General features: G+C 38.9%; 1 protein-coding gene across 4 annotated transcripts in view; it reads right to left on the reverse strand.

Annotated features, from left to right (window-relative positions):
• The window catches only part of NHLRC2 (NHL repeat containing 2), a 61,397-nt gene that overhangs the window by 33,879 nt on the left and 7,514 nt on the right, over positions 1-20,004 (reverse strand). For all 4 annotated transcript variants that reach the window (XM_066355401.1, XM_066355403.1, XM_066355400.1 and 1 more), the window contains exons 3-4: positions 10,335-10,790; positions 5,019-5,140 (exon numbers count right to left, since the gene is read on the reverse strand). In XM_066355401.1, the coding sequence (XP_066211498.1) occupies positions 5,019-5,140; positions 10,335-10,790 (578 nt within the window). The remainder of the gene's footprint in view (positions 1-5,018; positions 5,141-10,334; positions 10,791-20,004) is intronic.

Raw genomic sequence — 20,004 nt, forward strand, 5'->3', positions numbered from 1 at the left:
ACCAGGTTACAACAGTACCAAAAAATGTAGGGCCATTTAATTATAAACATGTTTTGAAATGTAAAGTATAATTTTGGATAATCAAATCCAACCTGACTTTTAAAAAAATTCATCATTAAGCCCTGGCTGGTTGGCTCAGTGGTAGAGCATCAGCCTGGCGTGCAGGAGTCCCAGGTTCGATTCCTGGCCGGAGCACACAGGAGAAGCGGCCATCTGCTTCTCCACCCCTCTCCCTCTCCTTCCTCTCTGTCTCTCTCTTCCCTTCCCACAGCCAAGGCTCCATTGGAGCAAAGTTGGTCCAGGCGCTGAGGATGGCTCCATGGCCTCTGCCTCAGGCGCTAGAATGGCCCTGGTTGCAACAGAGCAACGCCCTAGATGGGCAGAGCATCGCCTCCTGGTGGGCGTGCCGGGTGGATCCCGGTCGGGCGCATGCGGGAGTCTGACTGCCTCCCTGTTTCCAACTTCAGAAAAAAAAAAAAAAAAATCATTATTAGGTAAGGTTTATTCCAGGAAAAAAAGATGGTTTAACATTAAAAAAAAAAAATCTGTTAATATAAATTCATCACATCAATATACTTAGGGCAAAACATTTATACAATTATTTCAATAGATACAGAAAATATATTTCATAGAATTATATAATAATTCTTTTTTGTGACAGAGACAGAGAGAGAGACAGAGAGAGGGCCAGACAGGGATGGACAAGAAGGGAGAGAGATGAGAAGCATCAACTCATAGTTGTGGCACCTTAGTTGTTCACTGATTGCTTTCTCATATGTGCCTTGACCGGGAGGGGGGGGGAGATGCAGCAGAGCGAGTGACCCCTTGCTCAAGCCCGTGACCTTGGGCTCAAGCCAGAGACCATGGGGTCATGTCTATGATCCCACACTCAAGCCAGCAACCCCGCGCTCAAGCTGGTGAGCCTGCACTCAAGCCGGGGACCTCGAGGTTTTGAACCTGGGTCCTCTGCATCCCAGTCTGATGCTCTATCCACTGCACCACCGTCTGGTCAGGCATAAAATAATTCTTACTAATTAGGAATATAAAGAAAGTTTAACTTCATAAATATATTTTTCAAAGCTCCAGAAAATGTTAAACTTTTGATAAAACTGACATGTATTTTCTTTATTATAAGCATGACAAAATATCCACTATCATTGCTAATGCTTTAAAGAAACTGAGGTTCTCTCCAGCAATATAATAAAACAAGAAGTTTATAAATAAGAAAATATAAACCTACCACTTGTTTTTTTGCAGGAAACATTATTTATATGAAACAAACAGAAGTTTTTGCAGCAATGTATAAGCTGATTCCAAAATTCATGGGGAATTTTAAGGAGCCAGAACAGCCAAAACAATGTTGGAAAGGAAGACTGTGGGAAGACTCACATTTAACTGCTTCGAAGCTTACTAAAGGTGACAACAATCAAAACACTGTGGTATAGATCAATGGGACAGATTTGAAAGTTCAGATATAAAACCATGCACGTATGAATAACTGATTTTCTACAAGTTGTCATGATTAGTTAATGGAGTAGGAAGTCTCCTCAATAAATGATTCTGGGAGAATTGGCTATTCACATGTAAAATTATGAATTGTATCCATAACTCACACCATATACAAAAATCAACTCAAAATAGATCAAAGACCTAACTGTAAGAGTCAGACCTATAAAAATTAGAAAAAAACATGAGTAAATTTCTCTGACTTAGTATTTAGCAATAGATTCTTACATGTGAAACCAAAAGCATAAGCAATGAAAGAAAAAACAATAAATTAGAAATCATCAAAGTTTAAAACTTCTGTGCATCAAAAACATGATTAAGTGAAAAGGCAAAAGTCTGTAAAAAAGTACTTGACAATCACATTTGGTAAGGGGTTTGTACTCAGAATATATAAAAGACTCTTACGACTCAATAGTAAAAAACACAAATAACCCAATTTAAAAATTGGCAAAGAGGTCCTGGCCAGTTGGCTCAGTGGTAGAGCGTCGGCCTGGCGTGTGGGGGACTCGGGTTCGATTCCCGGCCAGGGCACATAGGAGAAGCGCCCATTTGCTTCTCCACCCCCACCCCCTCCTTCCTCTCTGTCTCTCTCTTCCCCTCCCGCAGCCAAGGCTCCATTGGAGCAAAGATGGTCCGGGTGCTGGGGATGGCTCCTTGGCCTCTGCCCCAGGCACTGGAGTGGCTCTGGTCACCGCAGAGCGACACCCTGGAGGGGCAGAGCATCGCCCCCTGGTGGGCAGAGCGTCGCCCCTGGTGGGCATGCCGGGTGGATCCCGGTCGGGCGCATGCGGGAATCTGTCTGACTGTCTCTCCCCATTTCCAGCTTCAGAAAAATACAAAAAAAAAAAAAAAAAATTGGCAAAGAATCTAAATAGATACTTCTCACAGGAAAATATGCAAGTGGTTCATAAGCATAGAAGAAGATGCTTGACATCATTACCCATTAGGAAAGTCCATATAAAAAATTACAATGAGAGGTCACTTCACATGATTAGAATTTTCTAAAAAATAAAAAACTTACAAGTAATGGTGAAGCTATGAAGAAATTAGAATCTATATCTATCTATCTATATATGTAGATATGTAGAATGGTGCTACAATTGTGGAAAACAATTTAGCAGTTTCTCAAAAAGTTAAAACATAAAATATAAAACACATGAATCAATTCAAATACTTAAGTACTGACTCCCCCAAAAAAACAACCCCCCCAAATGTATGTTCATACAAAACTCGTATGTGACCCATGTATTCACAATAGCCAAAAACTAAATACCTTAAATGCCCATCAACTGGTGAATGGACAGACATAAGGTGGCACCTCCACATATCCACACAAGGAACGCTACTTAGCAATGCAAAGGGATAAACCACTGATATGTTACATCACGGATGAACCTCAGAAACATGATGGAGAATAAAAGAAGCCAGACACATGAGACCACGTATTGTTTTACTCTATTTATATGAAGTGTTGAAGAGACTTTCTGTCTCTACAAAGATCTGCGGTGGGTGGGAATGGGGATTAACTATAATGGGCATGAAGGCTGTTACTGGGAGAATGAAAGTGTTCTAAAAATGATTTATGGTTATGGTTGCACAACTTACTAAATTTACTAAAAATTACTGAATTATATACTTGGACTTTAAAGCTATGTAAAATATATCACAGTCAAGTTGTTTAAAAAACGAGTACACAAAACACTACTTGTTTTATAAGGTCATATACAAATAAAAAGGTATGAATTAAACATCGGAATGACTGCCTGCAGATATGTTTATGCAGGGGGAACGGCAGTGGGGATGAAGAGGAATTTATAAATTAATAAATAAATTATCCTAAACCAGAGGCTGGTCTGCATGAAACAACATAAGCTACAAATGTCAGATTATGATCAGCCCTTCATAAAAGAGGTCTTAAAAGTAAAATAGAATATTTTTAAGAAGGAAAACAATAATTTCACTATACTTCCTATTTTTGCGGACACTAAACTAAGTCATACAATATAAAAATAATTTTGGGTATGCTATATTTGTGATTATGCTACTTAAAAAATATTTGAAATGCAGTCAATATTTCAAAACCCAGTATGTTCTAAAGCAAGAGAAATAACGTACACTTTAAAAAGGACAAGTACTCCCTGAATGTCATAGGGTACACTACTTCAATAACCTCTTAAGATATCTAAGCTACTATAAATTTAAAAAAGCTTACAACCCCAAAGATTATGATAAATAAATATTGACCTTTAAGAACTTAGTAACCACAGAAAACCACTTTTATCCCCCAAAAGTATATACCATGAAATCATTAGTCCTATGAAAAGTTCTGCCTAAAAAGTGACCCTTGGTCAGTAGGTTTAGAAATACTGCATACATATCCCCTAGCAATGTATTAAGAATACATTATCATTGTCGTGTTGAGAATCTAAGAAGACAATCTTCAAGACTAAGAAAACTAAATCTGCTTTAATTTATAAACCCACAGAATCCTTTTTCATGTAACACCTTTTCATATTAAGAGAAATATACACATTAGAAAATGCTTCACTAAAAAGCAGATGTTCATTCAACAAATACCTACTGAACACTGGTCCAGATCCGGTTCTATACATGTTTTTTCCCATTATATGTATATATATTCGATAATAATACTGTCAAATAAACAGACATAAATATCAATAGGGAAACAGCCAGAAAAGCAATGAAGCATCCGAAATAGTATGTTTAACAGGATGGGTTAGATAAATTTAGTTACTTATTTCCTAAAAAAACAGCAATTTAAAGGCCACTGGATTATAGCCAAAATATTCATCAATAAGGAATGCTTGAATAACTACGCAGTTCTACAATAGATATGATGCAGTCATATCATCCATGTGACCAATAAAAAAAAGTTGAAACCCAGATTGCAGAAGATTATGTAAGTACAGTAGGATTACACCATTTTTTAAAAAAAGGATTGTCTAGCCTTTTACTATAAATTTTCTTGTATGTGAGTAGCAAGTTTCTGAAGAGACACACATTTTAATAATGGTTGGTTACCTCCAGGGAGCCGGAGCATGATCAGGGCGTGTTTTTTACCTTCACGCATTAATTAATTTTTTAAAAACAAAATCACGCATTACTTTTATTATGAGATAAAACAAATTTAAAGACAATTAACTGCTAAGTATTTACAGGCAAACCAGAATTGCTGAAGGGAAGCAGGAAGTGGTATGAAAATTTAACTGAAAAAGGACAAAACACCACTTTGTAAATAGTGTTTAGGAAAATACCTGAAAATGAGGAGCTCTTGGGTGTTAGGCACATTACTCTGAAACAAAGGACCAAAAAAGGGACTTGATTGATGGGTTTATCTTCAGAGACAACTATAAGCTGACACAAAAAAACAAGATGCCGAAGAATAAAACTAAAACCCGTACCTCTGAGAACAGCTGAATACTTAATGTAGCAAGTAAATGTCAGTTCTTCTGATTGGAAGTATTAAAACTTTACTTAAAATGGAAAATTACCTTTCTTATAAGGTGGTTTTCAGTGTCTGCCACATATATGATATTGTTCATTATGGCTACACCCTGTGGTGAATTAAAGGCTGACTCTGAAAATATTCCATCTTTTCTTCCAGGGTTGGGTCCTAAAAGACAAGATAGCCATAAGACAAAATTTTTCCACTTAATAAAACCCCCAAAATAAAATTTGTATTGAAAACTTGGATTTTAATATAAATAACATGATGTTTCTATCTGAACACTAAAATGTTTCCTAAGATACCCATTTTTCTTAAGAGTAACAAATGTGGCTAATGACAGGGCTTATTGTATAAACGGCTACAAGTGCACTTAGCTAAAATTGTATCAGAAGGAAATATTTTTAAAAGCATCTTAATTATCCATTACCTAGACTAGAGAGAATTAAATATAATTTTAATCTTTTAGCATCTAGATGAGTGATATGGAACAATTTGGGAAGATATGCTCATTTGGTAATAGCACTGACCCTTGGACAACACTGGTTTGAATTGCATGGGTCCACTTACACACATATTTTTTTTCGTTTATTCTAAATTTGAAGATGTAATTGGTTTTATTGAACGATTCTTGAATTGGGCAATATCCCATCAAATAAAAAGAAAGGAGCTTCCTTCGTGAATTTTTTTCATAAATACTGTAAATGTATTTTCCTTATGATTTTATTAATAACATTTCTTTACTCTAGCTTATTTTATTGTAAGAATACAGTATATAATATACAAAATACATGTTAATCATTACTAATGTTATCCGTAAGGCTTCTAGTCAACAATAGGCTATTAGTAGTTTAAGCTATTAGCAGTTAAGATTTTTGGAAGTCAAAAGTTATATGCAAGTTTTCAGCTGCACAAAGGGTCAGCACCTCTAAACCCCACATTGTTGTAGGGACAACTTTACAATGAAAATTATGAACCCTTTCCTTATAGAAAAATATACATACCCATAAACTGTCACAAATACCATATTTTTCACTCCATAAGACCCACTCCCCCCCCCCCCCCAAAGTGGAGGGGAAAATGCCCGGTAGAGCAAAAAATATGGTATTTTATTAATTTTTTTTTTTTTTTTTTTTTGTATTTTTCTGAAGCTGGAAACAAGGAGGCAGTCAGACAGACTCCCACATGCACCTGACCAGGATCCACCCAGCATGCCCACCAGGGGGCGAAGCTCTGCCCCTCTGGGGTGTTGCTCTGTTGCAACCAGAGCCATTCTAGCGCCTGAGGCAAAGGCCATAGAGCCATCCTCAGTGCCCGGGCCAACTTTGCTCCAATGGAGCCTTGGCTGCTGCAGGAGGGGAAGAGAGAGACAGAGAGGAAGGAGAGGGGGAGGGGTGGAGAAGCAGATGGGCGCTTCTCCTGTGTGCCCTGGCCGGGAATCGAACCCGGGACTCCTGCACACCAGGCTGACATTCTACCACTGAGCCAACCAGCCAGGGCCTTATTAAATATTTTAACACACCATTTGGTTCAGGAATAATTTTTTTCTTATTTTCCTCCTTAAAACCCTAGGTGTGGCCTTGGCCAGTTGGCTCAGTGGTAGAGCGTCGGCCTGATGTGTGGAAGTCCCGGGTTCAATTTCCAGTCAGGGCACATAGGAGAAGCACCCATCTGCTTTTCCACCCCTCCCCCTCTCCTCCTCTCTGTCTCTCTCTTCCCCTCCCGCAGCCAAGGCTCCACTGGAGCCAAGTGGCCTGGGTGCTAAGGACAGCTCCATGGCCTCCGCCTCAGGCGCTAGAATGGCTCTGATTGTAGTGGACCAACAACCCAGATGGGCCAAGCATCACTACGTGATGGGCATGCCGGGTGGATCCCAGTCAGGCACATGCAGGAGTCTGTTGGTCTGCTGCCCCCTGCTTCTCACTTCAGAAAAATACAAAAAAACAAAACAAAACAAAAAAACCTGTAGGTGTGTCTTTCGGTCAGGTGTGTCTTATGGAGCGAAAAATACGGTAATTTCAAGGGGTTCCTAAATCCTCAAGTCCATTCAAGCACTTCTTTTTATTTATTTTTATTTTTTATTTTTTTCTGAAGCTAGAAACAGGGAGAGACAGTCAGACAGACTCCCGCATGCGCCAGACCGGGATCCACCCGGCACGCCCACCATGGGGCGATGCTCTGCCCATCCTGGGCGTCGCCATGTTGCGACCAGAGCCACTCTAGCGCCTGAGGCAGAGGCCACAGAGCCATCCCCAGCGCCCGGGCCATCTTTGCTCCAATGGAGCCTTGGCTGCGGGAGGGGAAGAGAGAGACAGAGAGGAAGGAGGGGGGGGTGGAGAAGCAAATGGGCGCTTCTCCTATGTGCCCTGGCCGGGAATCGAACCCGGGTCCTCCGCACGCTATCAAGCACTTCTTAATAGTCCATGAACCCTTCACTTACTATTTCACTTTGCTACAGAGTTCTTTATCTCATAACTCTGTAAGAATCAGAATGATTCTGGTCTAATGTCCTACTTGGCTTTTGTAACACATATGGAGCTTCAAGAGTGGAGAGTACAAAGCATAATAAAATATAATTGTTAGATTTTGACCAGAGGCCAAGCTATTCAAAGCCTCTAAGTTAGTATTTCCACACTAGGCTCTAAAGAACTCCACTGTCCGCGAGATGTTCATAAGAGAGGTAGTATAATGTAGTGGACAGGAACGTGAACTCAAGAGCCCTACAGACTAGATATAATCCCAGCTCTACAGATTTGGTTTTAAGGTCCTAGCTGATGATCTGGGAAAGATCTTTGTGTCTCAGTTGGTCTTCTGTATAACGGATCTAATAATATACCTCATAGCACTCTGAGGACTAAATAAATTATTACAAATAAAGAGCTTAGAATAATGCCAGACAGCCTGACAGGTGGTATAGCACAGTGGACAGAGCATCAACGTGGAAGGCTAAGGACCCGGGTTCAAAACCCTGAGGTCCCCACCTTGCACACCAGCTCACCACCTTGAGAGTGGAATCACAGACCTGATCCTACAGTCACTGGCTTGAGCAAGGGTCCCTAGCTGAGCCAGTGACCCTTCTCCCCCAGTATAGGCACGTATGGAGAAGCAATCAATGAACAGTTCAAGTGATGCAACTACGAGTTGATGCTTCTCATCTCTCTCCCTTCCTGTTTGTCTCTCTCACTTAAAAAAAAGAACGCCAGACATATATGTATTACTATTATTATTACTATCACCAACAGTTTTACTATCATTATTATTAATAATACTATTATTGTTGGTGGTGAAGGTTACCTGAGTGAAAAGAGAGAGAGAATTGTCATCACTCTGAATTCGAAGACACTGTGTATTAGACCCCCTCCTGGCTACTCATGAGGTACATTAGCAGAGAAAAAGACAGAAGTACAGTGAAACCACCAACAAAAATCTGTTCATCCATATCTAACCAGTGTTTCCTGAGTACATCTTACCACAGAATTCTTTTTTAAAAACTCTGAAATAAATATTAATTTATTACAAGGTAACAGGATTACTAGAAACATGTTTGGAAAGCTAGCTTGCTGCTAGTTTCCTCTATATAACAAAAAAGAATATTCACCTCCACTATTTTGAAAATGATAGAATCTATTAAAAACTCTTCTAACCTGCTACGTATGACATGTACATTTTGAGTAACAATTCTCATAACTGCTGTCATAAACCAAGTACTACAATGCTAAAACAAGATCAGCAATGTAAAACACAAACATACTCTAACAAAACAAACAAGAAACAAAAAATTCAAGAGCTAAGGGAATAAATAACACCTCGACCTACAAAGAAAGCACCACGGCTTAGGAAGGCACGTGTCCCTACTTTATGTACTAATGCTGCTTGTGTCACTAAAGCAGCACTGCAGAGATGAAGCGCTTTTCTCTTTGACTATTATGTTAATAAATTATTTAAAAACTATTAAGATTTAATTAATTCTGTAGATGTAAATAAGAACCCTTTTTAGACTAAACGCCACGGAAATATGTAACAAAATAATCTATGCTTGAATTGCACTTATACTTTGCTTTACCCAAAGGGAAATGGCCCAGAATTATCCTTACGGAACGAAAAAAAAGTAGAATTATATACAAATTCTAGATTATTTATTTTGTTATCTAAATCTCAAATTCCTAGGTTACTGTCCTGGTATTAAAAAATATATGGCTACATTTTGATGGAAAGTAAAATACTTCCATTTAAAATGCCCCAAATCGCCTGAGCAGTGGCGCAGTGGATAGAGCGTCGGACTGGGATGCGGAGGACCCAGGTTCGAGACCCCAAGGTCGCCAGCTTGAGCGCGGGCTCATCTGGTTTGAACAAAACTCACCAGCTTGGACCCAAGGTCTCTGGCTTGAGCAAGGAGTTACTGGGTCTGCTGTAGCCCCCAGTCAAGGCACATATGAGAAAGCTATCAATGAACAACTAAGGTGTCGCAACGAAAAACTGATAATTGATGCTTCTCATCTCTCTCTGTTCCTGTCTGTCTGTCCTATCTATCCCTCTCTCTAACTCTCTCTGTCTCTGTAAAAAAAATAAATAAATGCCCAAACCCTGGTCCTGGCGAGGCAACTCAGTATGTCAGAGCATCGTTCTGATACGCCGAGGCTACGGATTTATCAGGGAACTTACAAGTATCAACGAATGAACACATTAATGGGCAGAACAATAAATCAATGTTCCTCTTTCTCTCCTTAAAAAAAAAAAAAATCAATCAAATAAAAATTAAAATGCCCCAAAATGTATATAGAGTATAAAGCACTGGTCGGTCCTCAAATAACATTCAGCAATGTTTTATATATTACAATGTTGAATAACATGCAGGAGGAACTCAACTCTCTTTTATATCAATTAGCTTTCAGGAAAATTTGTTATATCGTTCCTCTTAAAGTTGCAGAACCTAATGATGTTGTTAAGTGAGCACTTATTGTAATACTTTCATGAGATACAATAAGTGTGGCAGTTTTTTGAAAAAATTAGAATATACCAAACATACTTTTAAAATTATTAAAGACTTCCTCCTTTTACTTGTAAGGGCCTTAGTAGGTCTTTTTTTGATTTTTTTTTTTTAAGTAGAAGAGATGAATTCAGATACCACACATTAAATTAACAACATAATTTCATGAAGTCAATGTATACTACCCTTCTATAGTTAGTTTTTATTTCTGGATTCCTAATAATTTCCTTGAACTTCTTTTTACTAAAAATATATTTTTAGTAAAAAATTATGATATGTATATTTATACATATACATATCATAATTATGTATATAATTTTTTACATATCATATATATAAATATTTATACATATCATAATTAGAAGCAAACTCTACCTCCAATGCTGTACTGAATTTCTCCATTCTTCCAGACGACCAAAATTCTATGATGTCCAGTGTCGGCTATGACCAATCTCTTGGAAACATGGTCTACTGTTACTTTGCCAGGAAATAACAATGGTGAAGGTGGCAAAGAATCTTTGTAGAGTTTTATTCCAATTTTATTATCTCTGATCTGTCCCCTGTCTCTGTAGTACTTTAAAGCTATTGAAGTATACAGAAATAATTTATCTTTGTGTCCCTCTCCAATCAAAGAAAACAGCATGTTTCCACGGGGTCCAAGTATGACCAGAGTTGGCCAGCAGGAAACTTCCAGTTCTTGCCAAAGGCTGGCATCTGCATCATTAACCACAGGGTGGGTGATGTCATATCGAAGAACAGCACTCTTAATGTTATCCAGAACTTTCTCATTTGGAAACTTAGCCGAGTGGACACCAACAATCAGAAGACCATCTAAATAAAAGAAATGAAAAGTTAAATACTATGAAGTATTAAAGTATGAATAGCATCATCCACACATTAGGTGTTGGGTCATTCACAAATGTAAACAATCCAAAGATTAAAAACAAGAAAAAAGGCAGAACCAAATTAATATCTTCAACTGCATCTAAACACATATATTAAAAAATTAACATTTAAATCTCAAGACAATCTTAATAACTACATAAAATCATATATGTTCAAAACCATGTGACTATTAAAACTCTTTGGGCCCTGGCTGGTTGGCTCAGTGGATAGAGCGTCGGCCTGGCGTGTGGACATCCCAAGTTTGAATCCCAGTCAGGGCACACAAAAGAAGAGACCATCTGCTTCTCTCCCCTTTCCTCTCCCCCTTCTCTCTCTCTTCCCCTCCCGTAGCCAGTGGTTTGATTGGTTTGAGAGTTGGCCCTGGGCACTGAGGATGGCTTGGTTGGTCCAAGTGCATCAGCTTCAGGCACTGAAAATAGCTCAACTGATTAGAGCATTGGCCTAAGATGGGGGTTGCTGGGTGGATCCCAGTTGGAGCACATTTGGGAGTCTCACTATCTCCCTTTATCTCACTTAAAAAAAAAACAAAAAATACTCTTTGTGTCCTTATTCTAGATAAAGCTTTAAAAAATACATATTTTTATAGGAAGATGTTGAGATTTTAAGTTCTCCTCCATCTGTTGTAAGCCCCTTTGAAATTCAGTGACTCTGCCTGCTTTGTGTTGGCATTTCTGGTCACATTATTCTAAAATTTTCTGACCTAACTATATTACAGATTAACAACAATATAAGAAAGATGTTTCCATGATATAAGGTCTTTGGTTTATTTAAAATTTCTATTATGATTTTTAGCACAACTCTTATTGTAGGCAGAACTGCTAAAAACTAAAAACAACACATTTCTTTTATTTCATCAATATAGTATGTCAAGTATTGGGGGAAGAAAGGAAGTGTTAAGCTGAACTGAGAGAAAAAGCTCAGTATTGACTACCAAGGTAGCAGAGGTAATAGTGGCGACGTAAATTAGAATTTCCCAACACACCTGTCTAAACCATCCAAACCAGCATGCAGAAATAAAGCCACATGTAATAAATTACAAATTAGGATGTGTAAGTGCCCAATTGTTCATCCTTCCATTTGCAACTATCAACTCCAGACCAAAATGTACACACACACCCCAAAACACACACTCCTACACATATGCCCCTACACACCTCCCCACACACACCCTAAGGACTGAGACAAGTAAACAACAGCATGCAGACTGGTAGGTATTTGGAAAAGCAACCCACATGAGGGTGTTTCCAGTTTTAGTTTGTTTTGCTTCTCCTTTCATGACTTCACACTGAGGTTCTGGAGCAACACAGGCAGGCGGGTAACTCCAACAGAAACCCCACCACCTTTCTGGCTCAATGAAGCAGGGAAACTCGAGGAAAGGAGAAGCCCTGCGGGAAAGGGAACTGGAAAAGGTGATGCCCCATTTCTGAGTATGATTACTTACAAGTCTCAGCTTCCCTCCTAACTACACATGTGTGAGTCAGACCCAAAGATGTATATCAGATGTTTAGAGAACTGAGAACTGAATTATTGCATTGATGGAAGGGGAGACAGACATGATGAAAGATGAGGAAAAAAAAGAAACTAACAAGGTTTGAACTAACAGGGTTGAATATCCACTAAAACAAACCTATCAATATTGCCCAGAAGTTTATAACAGAACCCAGAGTCTGAATATCATAATAGTTCAATGTCCAGGATACAATGAAAAATTACTTGACACTCAGAAAGAACAAGGTAATGTAACCTATTGTCAAAGAAAAAAAACCTGACTGATACCAACACTAAAAGGAAGCAGACGTTTTAAGAACTTTCAAGGAACTATGATAACTATACTCCATGAGGTAAAGAAATAACACTCTTGAAATGAATGAAAAGATTAAAAAAATGTAAACAGAGAAACAGAAACTACAAAAAAAGAATGCATGAAAATTTTAGAACTGAAAAATACCATACTTGAAATAAATTCACTGGCAAAGAGAAGAAGCCAGAGCAAAGAGTCAAGGAACCTAAAGATAGTTAACAGCCTGTTCTCCCCTCAAAGGGTGGTTGTGGGGATTCAAAAGGAGCATCTGCAAATCCCTTCATCTACTGCTCGGCATAAAACCAGACCTCCGTATTTCAGGCTGTTCAATTAATGTTATTATCAGTAATATTAACAAGATGTAAAATGTGCTGCCTATATTCTCCCTTATGGCAGTATAGCTATTTATATTATATACTCATTTTCTGTCTTCATAATATTGTACTGGCCCAGATCTTGCAATACACAGTCTGTTACTCTTTGTTACTAGGGAAGAATTGTGGATTGATAAAGAAAACAGTAATAAGAACAATTCAATCATTATCCTTAAAAAAATAATGACAACTCAACAGAAATGATCCAATCTAAAGAAGAGGGAGGGAGGGAGGGAGGAAGGGAAGGGAAGGAAGGAGGGAGGGAGGGAGGAAGAAAAGAAGGAAGGAAGGAAGGAAGGAAGGAAGGAAGGAAGGAAGGAAGGAAGGAAGGAAGGAAGGAAGGAGGAAGGGAGGGAGGCAGGCAGGCACACATGCACGCACGCTAGAATCTCAGGGATCTGTAACCAGTTCCAAAATGGATCTAATATTTATGTAATTGGGGTCCAGAAGGAGTGGAGAAAGAGACCAGGGCAGAAAAAAAATTTTTTGAATAATGCCAAAACTCCCAAAATTTGGTTAAAGATGTACATTTACAGAATTTAAGAATATAAGCACATTCCAAATAAGACAGATTTAGAGAAAATCATGTCCGGACACATAATAAATTGCTAAAAATCAAATAGATTAAATAATTCCACAAACACCTGGAGAGCAGCTATAGAAAAAGGACATAGTAATGGAGTAGGAAGAAACGTCCACTTAAAATATGTTCAGTTTACTTATCAGTTATACCACAATGAACTTCTTAAAAAAACAAAACCCAGCATAGGCTCTGGAGTCAGACCCCATGTACATATTACCTTGGACAAGTTACTTAAACCTCTGCCTCAATTCTCTTACTAGCACAATGAAGAAAGCAACAGTAACTGCCTCACAGATCAGTTTTGAGAATTAAAAAAAATAATAGCCCTGGCCGGTTGGCTCAGTGGTAGAGCGTCGGCCTGGCGTGCAGGAGTCCCTGGTTCAATTCCCGGCCAGGGCACACAGGAGAAGTGCCCATCTGCTTCTCCACCCCTTCCCTTCTCCTTCCTCTCTGTCTCTCTCTTCTCCTCCCGCAGCCAAGGCTCCATTGGAGCAAAGTTGGCCCAGGCACTGAGGATGGCTCTATGGCCTCTGCCTCAGGCTAGAATGGCTCTGGTTGCAACAGAGCAACCGCCCCAGAGGGGCAGAGCATCGCCCCCTGGTGGGCATGCTGGGTGGATCCCGGTCGGGCGCACGCGGGAGTCTCTCTGACTGCCTCCCTGTTTCCAACTTCAGGGAAAAAAAAAATGTGTCCGGCTTTTAGCATAGTACCAAGTATACTGTAAAAACTCGACAGATGTTTGCTGTTTTTTTAGGTTATAAATACAAAGACAACCATTAAAAGAAAAATATGGAGTGACATCAGCAGCACAGTCATGTGAGTCGTTCCCTCCGTCTCTCCCTGTTAAGTTATAATCAGTAGGACGCCCATGGCCTATAAGAGTGAGTACCATTTGCACAGCACACCAGGATGCCTGAGAGAGCTACACGTCTCTCCAGCCGAAGGCAGGTGGACTGGCCCTCTTGGGGGTGGCTGAGCCAGAGGAGCAGGGGCCCAGCCGGCAGGCAGCGGGAGGCCCCAGAAGCCACTGTAGTTCCTGGGACCCAGCCAACCCCTGTGCTCCACCCTCGCAGGGGAGGCCACAGCAACCTAAGCCCTCCCAGCGGTGGGAGCCCCACCAAAGCCAATAATCCAAAGTCAGGAAAAGAGAGGAAATAATAGAAATCAGAGCCGAAATAAATGAGACAGAGACTAAAAAGACAATACAAAAGATCAATGAAAGTAAGACCTGATTCTTTGAAAGGATAAGCAAAATTGACAAACCTTTAGCTAGACTAAGAAAAATAATTAAAATTAGAAATTAAAAAAGAAAAGTCACAATGGATACCACAGAAATACAAGGATCAGAAGAGGCTACTGAAAACAATTATATGCTAACTAACTAGGAAATCTACAGGAAATGAATAAATTGTTGGAATCATATTGAATCCAATTGAATCATGGAAAAAATAGAAAGTCTGAATAGACCTTATCATTAGTATGAAGATTGAGACAACAATTAAAACTCTGAAAAAAATGGAAGTCCAAGACCAGAAAGCTTTACTAGTGAATTCTAACAAATATTCAAAGATCTAAAGCCTATCCTTTTCAAATCCTCAAAATAAGTGAAGAGGAGGGAACACTTCCCAATTCATTTTATAAGGCCAATTATTACCCTGATATCAGAACCAGACAAGGACAAGACACAAGAAAAGAAAGTTATAGGCCAATATCTCTGATGAACAGATGTAAAAATTCTTAACAAAATACTAGCAAACTGAATACAACAATACACTAAGAGAATCATATAACACTTATCAAATGGGATTTACACCAGGGATGTAAGGATGGCTCAATATCTGCACATCAATGTTACACCACATTAACAAACTGAAGGATAAAAATCATATGATCATCTCAGTAGATGCAGAAAAAGCATTTGCATGATTTGACATCCATTTATAATAAAAACTCTCAAAATGAGTACAGAAGAAAATTATCTCAACATATTAGAGGCCATATAAAATAAACCAACAGCTAATATCCCAGTGAAAAACAGAAAGCTTTTCCTCTAAAAACAGAAACAAGACAAGAATGGCCATTCTCACCACTACTATTTAACATAGTATTGGAAGGTCTAGCTAGAGCAATCAGGAAATAAAAAGAAATAAAAAGCATTCAAATTGGAAAGAAAGTAAAGCTGTCAATATTTGAAGATGACACAATTTTACACATAGAAAACCCAAAACTATTAGAAATAATAAACAAATAAAGCTACAGGGTACAAAATCAATTTACAAGAATCGTTGCATTTCTATACACCGACAACAAAAATCAGAAAGAGGAATTAAAAATATCCCACTTATAATTGCAACAAATAAAACAAATACCTAGGAATAAATTTAACCAAGGAGGTAGAAGACTTATACACTGAAAACTAGAAGACACTGTTGAATGAGACTTAAGATTCTTGAAAATGTTGCTCTTCTGTTGCCTTGCTTTGTACACATTTGTGAAAAGTCTGCCCAGTGTAATGCAGGTGGCCTTTAAAAGTCGTTTGTTTTCCTGGAAACTCTGATGACTTTTTAAAAACTTTAAAATGTAATAGTTTTACTAGGATACCTAGGGTGTCCTGGGTCAACTTTCCCTGGTCTCTGGTAGGACCTTTCATTATGTAGATTCAAGGTTTCTTTTATTTCCTGGACAGTTTCTTGGGTTCTAATTTTAGATAATAACTCATCACTTGTTTTGACTTTATTCTTCAGAGTCTCCAAGTATTCTTATGTTGGACCTCTTCTGCTGTCTTCCTTCCTACTCAATCATTTTCTAACTTTTTACTCCCTTCTGTAGCTCATTTATATTCCCTGCATTTTACCCCTCCTTTACTTCAATGCCCCTATTGCATTTTTTTTTTTTTTTTTGTATTTTTCTGAAGCTGGAAACGGGGAGGCAGTCAGACAGACTCCCGCATGCACCCGACCGGGATCCACCCGGCACGCCCACCAGGGGGCGATGCTCTGCCCATCTGGGGCGTTGCTCTGCCGCAATCAGAGCCATTCTAGCGCCTGAGGCAGAGGCCACAGAGCCATCCTCAGCGCCCAGGCAAACTTTGCTCCAATGGAGCCTTGGCTGTGGAAGGGGAAGAGAGAGACAGAGAGGAAGGAGAGGGGGAGGGGTGGAGAAGCAGATGGGCGCTTCTCCTGTGTGCCCTGGCCGGGAATTGAACCCGGGACTCCCACACGCCAGGCCAACGCTCTACCACTGAGCCAACCGGCCAGGGCCTGCCCCTATTGCATTTTTATATGAATTTATTGTGTCTTGAATACCTTGTAATTTAGTCTTCATTTCTAACATAATTCTGATCTTTCCCTTCTATTTCCGAGTTCAATCAGCACATTTCTTCCACTTTTTTTTCCTTTTTGTTTCACTTCTGTTCTTAAGTTTTTAAATTTCTGCAAGTTGCTTTTTCATTATTCCTAAAAACTGCTTGAGGATGTGTAGTTCAACTCAAGAACTGTGTTACAGTTTTTGTCAACTCTGTGGTCATTTTTTACATGAGAATCTTCATCAGCACTTCAACTTTGAGTCACATTTTCAGCTTTTCCCAGTTTTATTTGGATGTGATGCTTTTAATACTCCTATTCATCTTGTGGACAGGGCTCCCAGTTTGAAAGCGCCCTCTTCTGACCGTTCACTTTCTCGGTGCAGTTTCACTTTTGGATAATAGCACTGTTGGAAGGAGGATGTTTTTCCTTAGTTTCTGTAGGATCCTTAACTTTTCCCTCTTATTTTATTTCTTTTCTTCAGTACGCTATCTCCAAGGAAAACCACACATTTATACATCTGATTCCCTTCAGAAGCAATGTTTTTATGAGGTTCCTGTTTCTAATCCCACATTTTTCAAGATTTGGTGCTACAATCTAGCATACAAATCTGTGTTCAGTAATTTTGCACCTAGAATTGGGTTTTCTCTTTCTGCAGGTAAGGGGGTTACTCCGTGCTTCACCCAAGACCTCTGAACCACTGTTTATGGATCTTATTACCTTCCCCCATCCCTGATCTCAGTACCAGCAGCTTGTAGCAACAGGACCTTTAATGAAATTCCGTTAATTTCTCAACTTATAGGTAATGATATTCTGTCTCCTAATACTGCTGAATACAGGATCAAGTGTGGTTTTATTTACCTTCCTTGATATGTTTGGAGAGGAGCAGAAGACAAGTGGGAAGGGCCAAAATCAGATGACCCCATTTTCCTCCCAATCTGGAAGTAGCAGAGATTAAATTAAGTCTTGCTTTTAGCATCAGATATATTGAGATAAACTTTTCTTAAATTTTGCCCTTTGCTATTCTGTCAATTGACTAAATATTTAGATATAACTGAGTCCTAAAACCAGCCTCTTACTTTATGGAAAAAAATGAGAAGTGTTTCCAATAAGATAAAAATGCCCACTCTCTCTACTACTATTTAACAATGAATTTGGAGGGGGGTATAATTCAACAAAATTAGACAAGAAAAATCAGTTGCAGGCACAGAAACTGGCAAAATTTATTTGCAGATAATATCGTACAGCAGGAAAACCCCTGCCAATTATAAAACTAAATCAAGTAATAAAGTATTCAGGAAGTAGCGGAATATAAAATTAATACATGAAAACCAATAGCCTTTATATATCTATACAAAAACCAATCAGAGAATATAATGGTTGACAAACCCCACTTACAATAAATAGCCATAAATGTACGAAAAGATGTTTGACCCCACTCTAAAATGCATCTGAAAACTACACCAAGATACCATTTGTTTCTCACCTCCTAGATAGTAAAAACTTGAAAGTTTGTCAAGATATTTAAATGGAGCAGTGAGGAAAAAGAGGTACACTCATCCACTGCTAGTAGGAATCCAAACTGGGTCAGCTCTGGGTGGGATTTGACAAGATCTAACACAACTTTAAATACATTTCACTTGGACCCAGCAATCCCACTGCTAGGAATTTACCCTTAAGGTACACTACCAGCAATACAAAAATATATTCACAAGATGCACTATTTGTAACTGCTGAATACTGGAAACAACTTAAAAGCCAAAACACAGGATAGGAGAGGGGCTGAATAAATTATGGGACACACATACACTCATAATAAGATATAAAGCAGCTATTAAAAAAAATCAGGAAGTTATCTATATGGTGTGATAGTCCAGATTTTTATGCACTTTGCTTTTTTCAAGCTGTTATAGGGAAAAAGCAAGGAGCACAAAAATGTCTATAGTAAGTCACCTTTTGTATTTAAAAAAAAGACAAAATAATAGAATAGGATAGAAAGAATGAGGAAGGGAGGCCTAAGCACCTTCAAGGGAGCACACAACCTATTAACTATCCCAGAGTCCAATCAGATTTTCCTGCCTTGCTTTCTCTCACCTTCAAGTAATCTTCCTTACCTTCCCTCCTTAATTCCAAATAAAACTAATTGCAAACTCATTCTCTAGAGCATTTGAGACCGTGCCTCATGCATGTCATCAGGTTGGCGCAAATAAACATAATTCTCTACAGGTTTGGACGTTCTTATGTCAACAATATAAACCATATTGTATTGTCTAAATAGAACATCTATATTGATCTTTATACAAAGTCAACTGCCAAATAGTAATGCTGCCCATTTTTTTCAGTGTCAAGAACCTTAAATAGGAATACAGATATTTTTCTTCAAATGTTTTGCTTTTTCAGTTAACCACACAGAGTAAAAAAGCAGGAAGGACTGAGCACCACCGTCTTTTCCCTCTGCTGAGTCTGCTTTAATGTTTCACTATAACACATTACAGTCGTGAGCACAACACGCTGGGGCCTGTGCGCCCTCCCAAAGAACTATTAAAGCGGGTGGTGGTTTTAGGAACCCTGACACAAATGACATATTCACTCATTAAAATAAATAGGTTCAAGACACTTCTCCCAGGAAGAGATACAAATGGCCAACAAATATATGAAAAGATGCTCAGATTCATTAGTTATTAGAGAAATGCAAATCAAAACTACAATGAGATACCACCTCACCCCAGTTAGATTAGCTATTATCAACAAGACGGGTAATAGCAAATGTTGGAGAGGCTGCGGAGAAAAGGGAACTCTCATCCACTGTTGATGGGACTGTAAAGTAGTACAACCATTATGGAGGAAAGTATGGTGGTTCCTCAAAAAACTGCAAATAGAACTACCTTATGACCCAGCAATCCCTCTACTGGGTATATACCCCAAAACCTCAGAAACATTGATACGTGAAGACACATGTAGCCCCATGTTCATTGCAGCACTGTTCACAGTGGCCAAGACATGGAAACAACCAAAAAGCCCTTCAATAGAAGACTGGATAAAGAAGATGTGGCACATATACACTATGGAATACTACTCA

The sequence above is a fragment of the Saccopteryx leptura genome, chromosome 13, assembly GCF_036850995.1.
Source record: "Saccopteryx leptura isolate mSacLep1 chromosome 13, mSacLep1_pri_phased_curated, whole genome shotgun sequence".
Taxonomy (NCBI): Eukaryota; Metazoa; Chordata; class Mammalia; order Chiroptera; family Emballonuridae; genus Saccopteryx; species Saccopteryx leptura.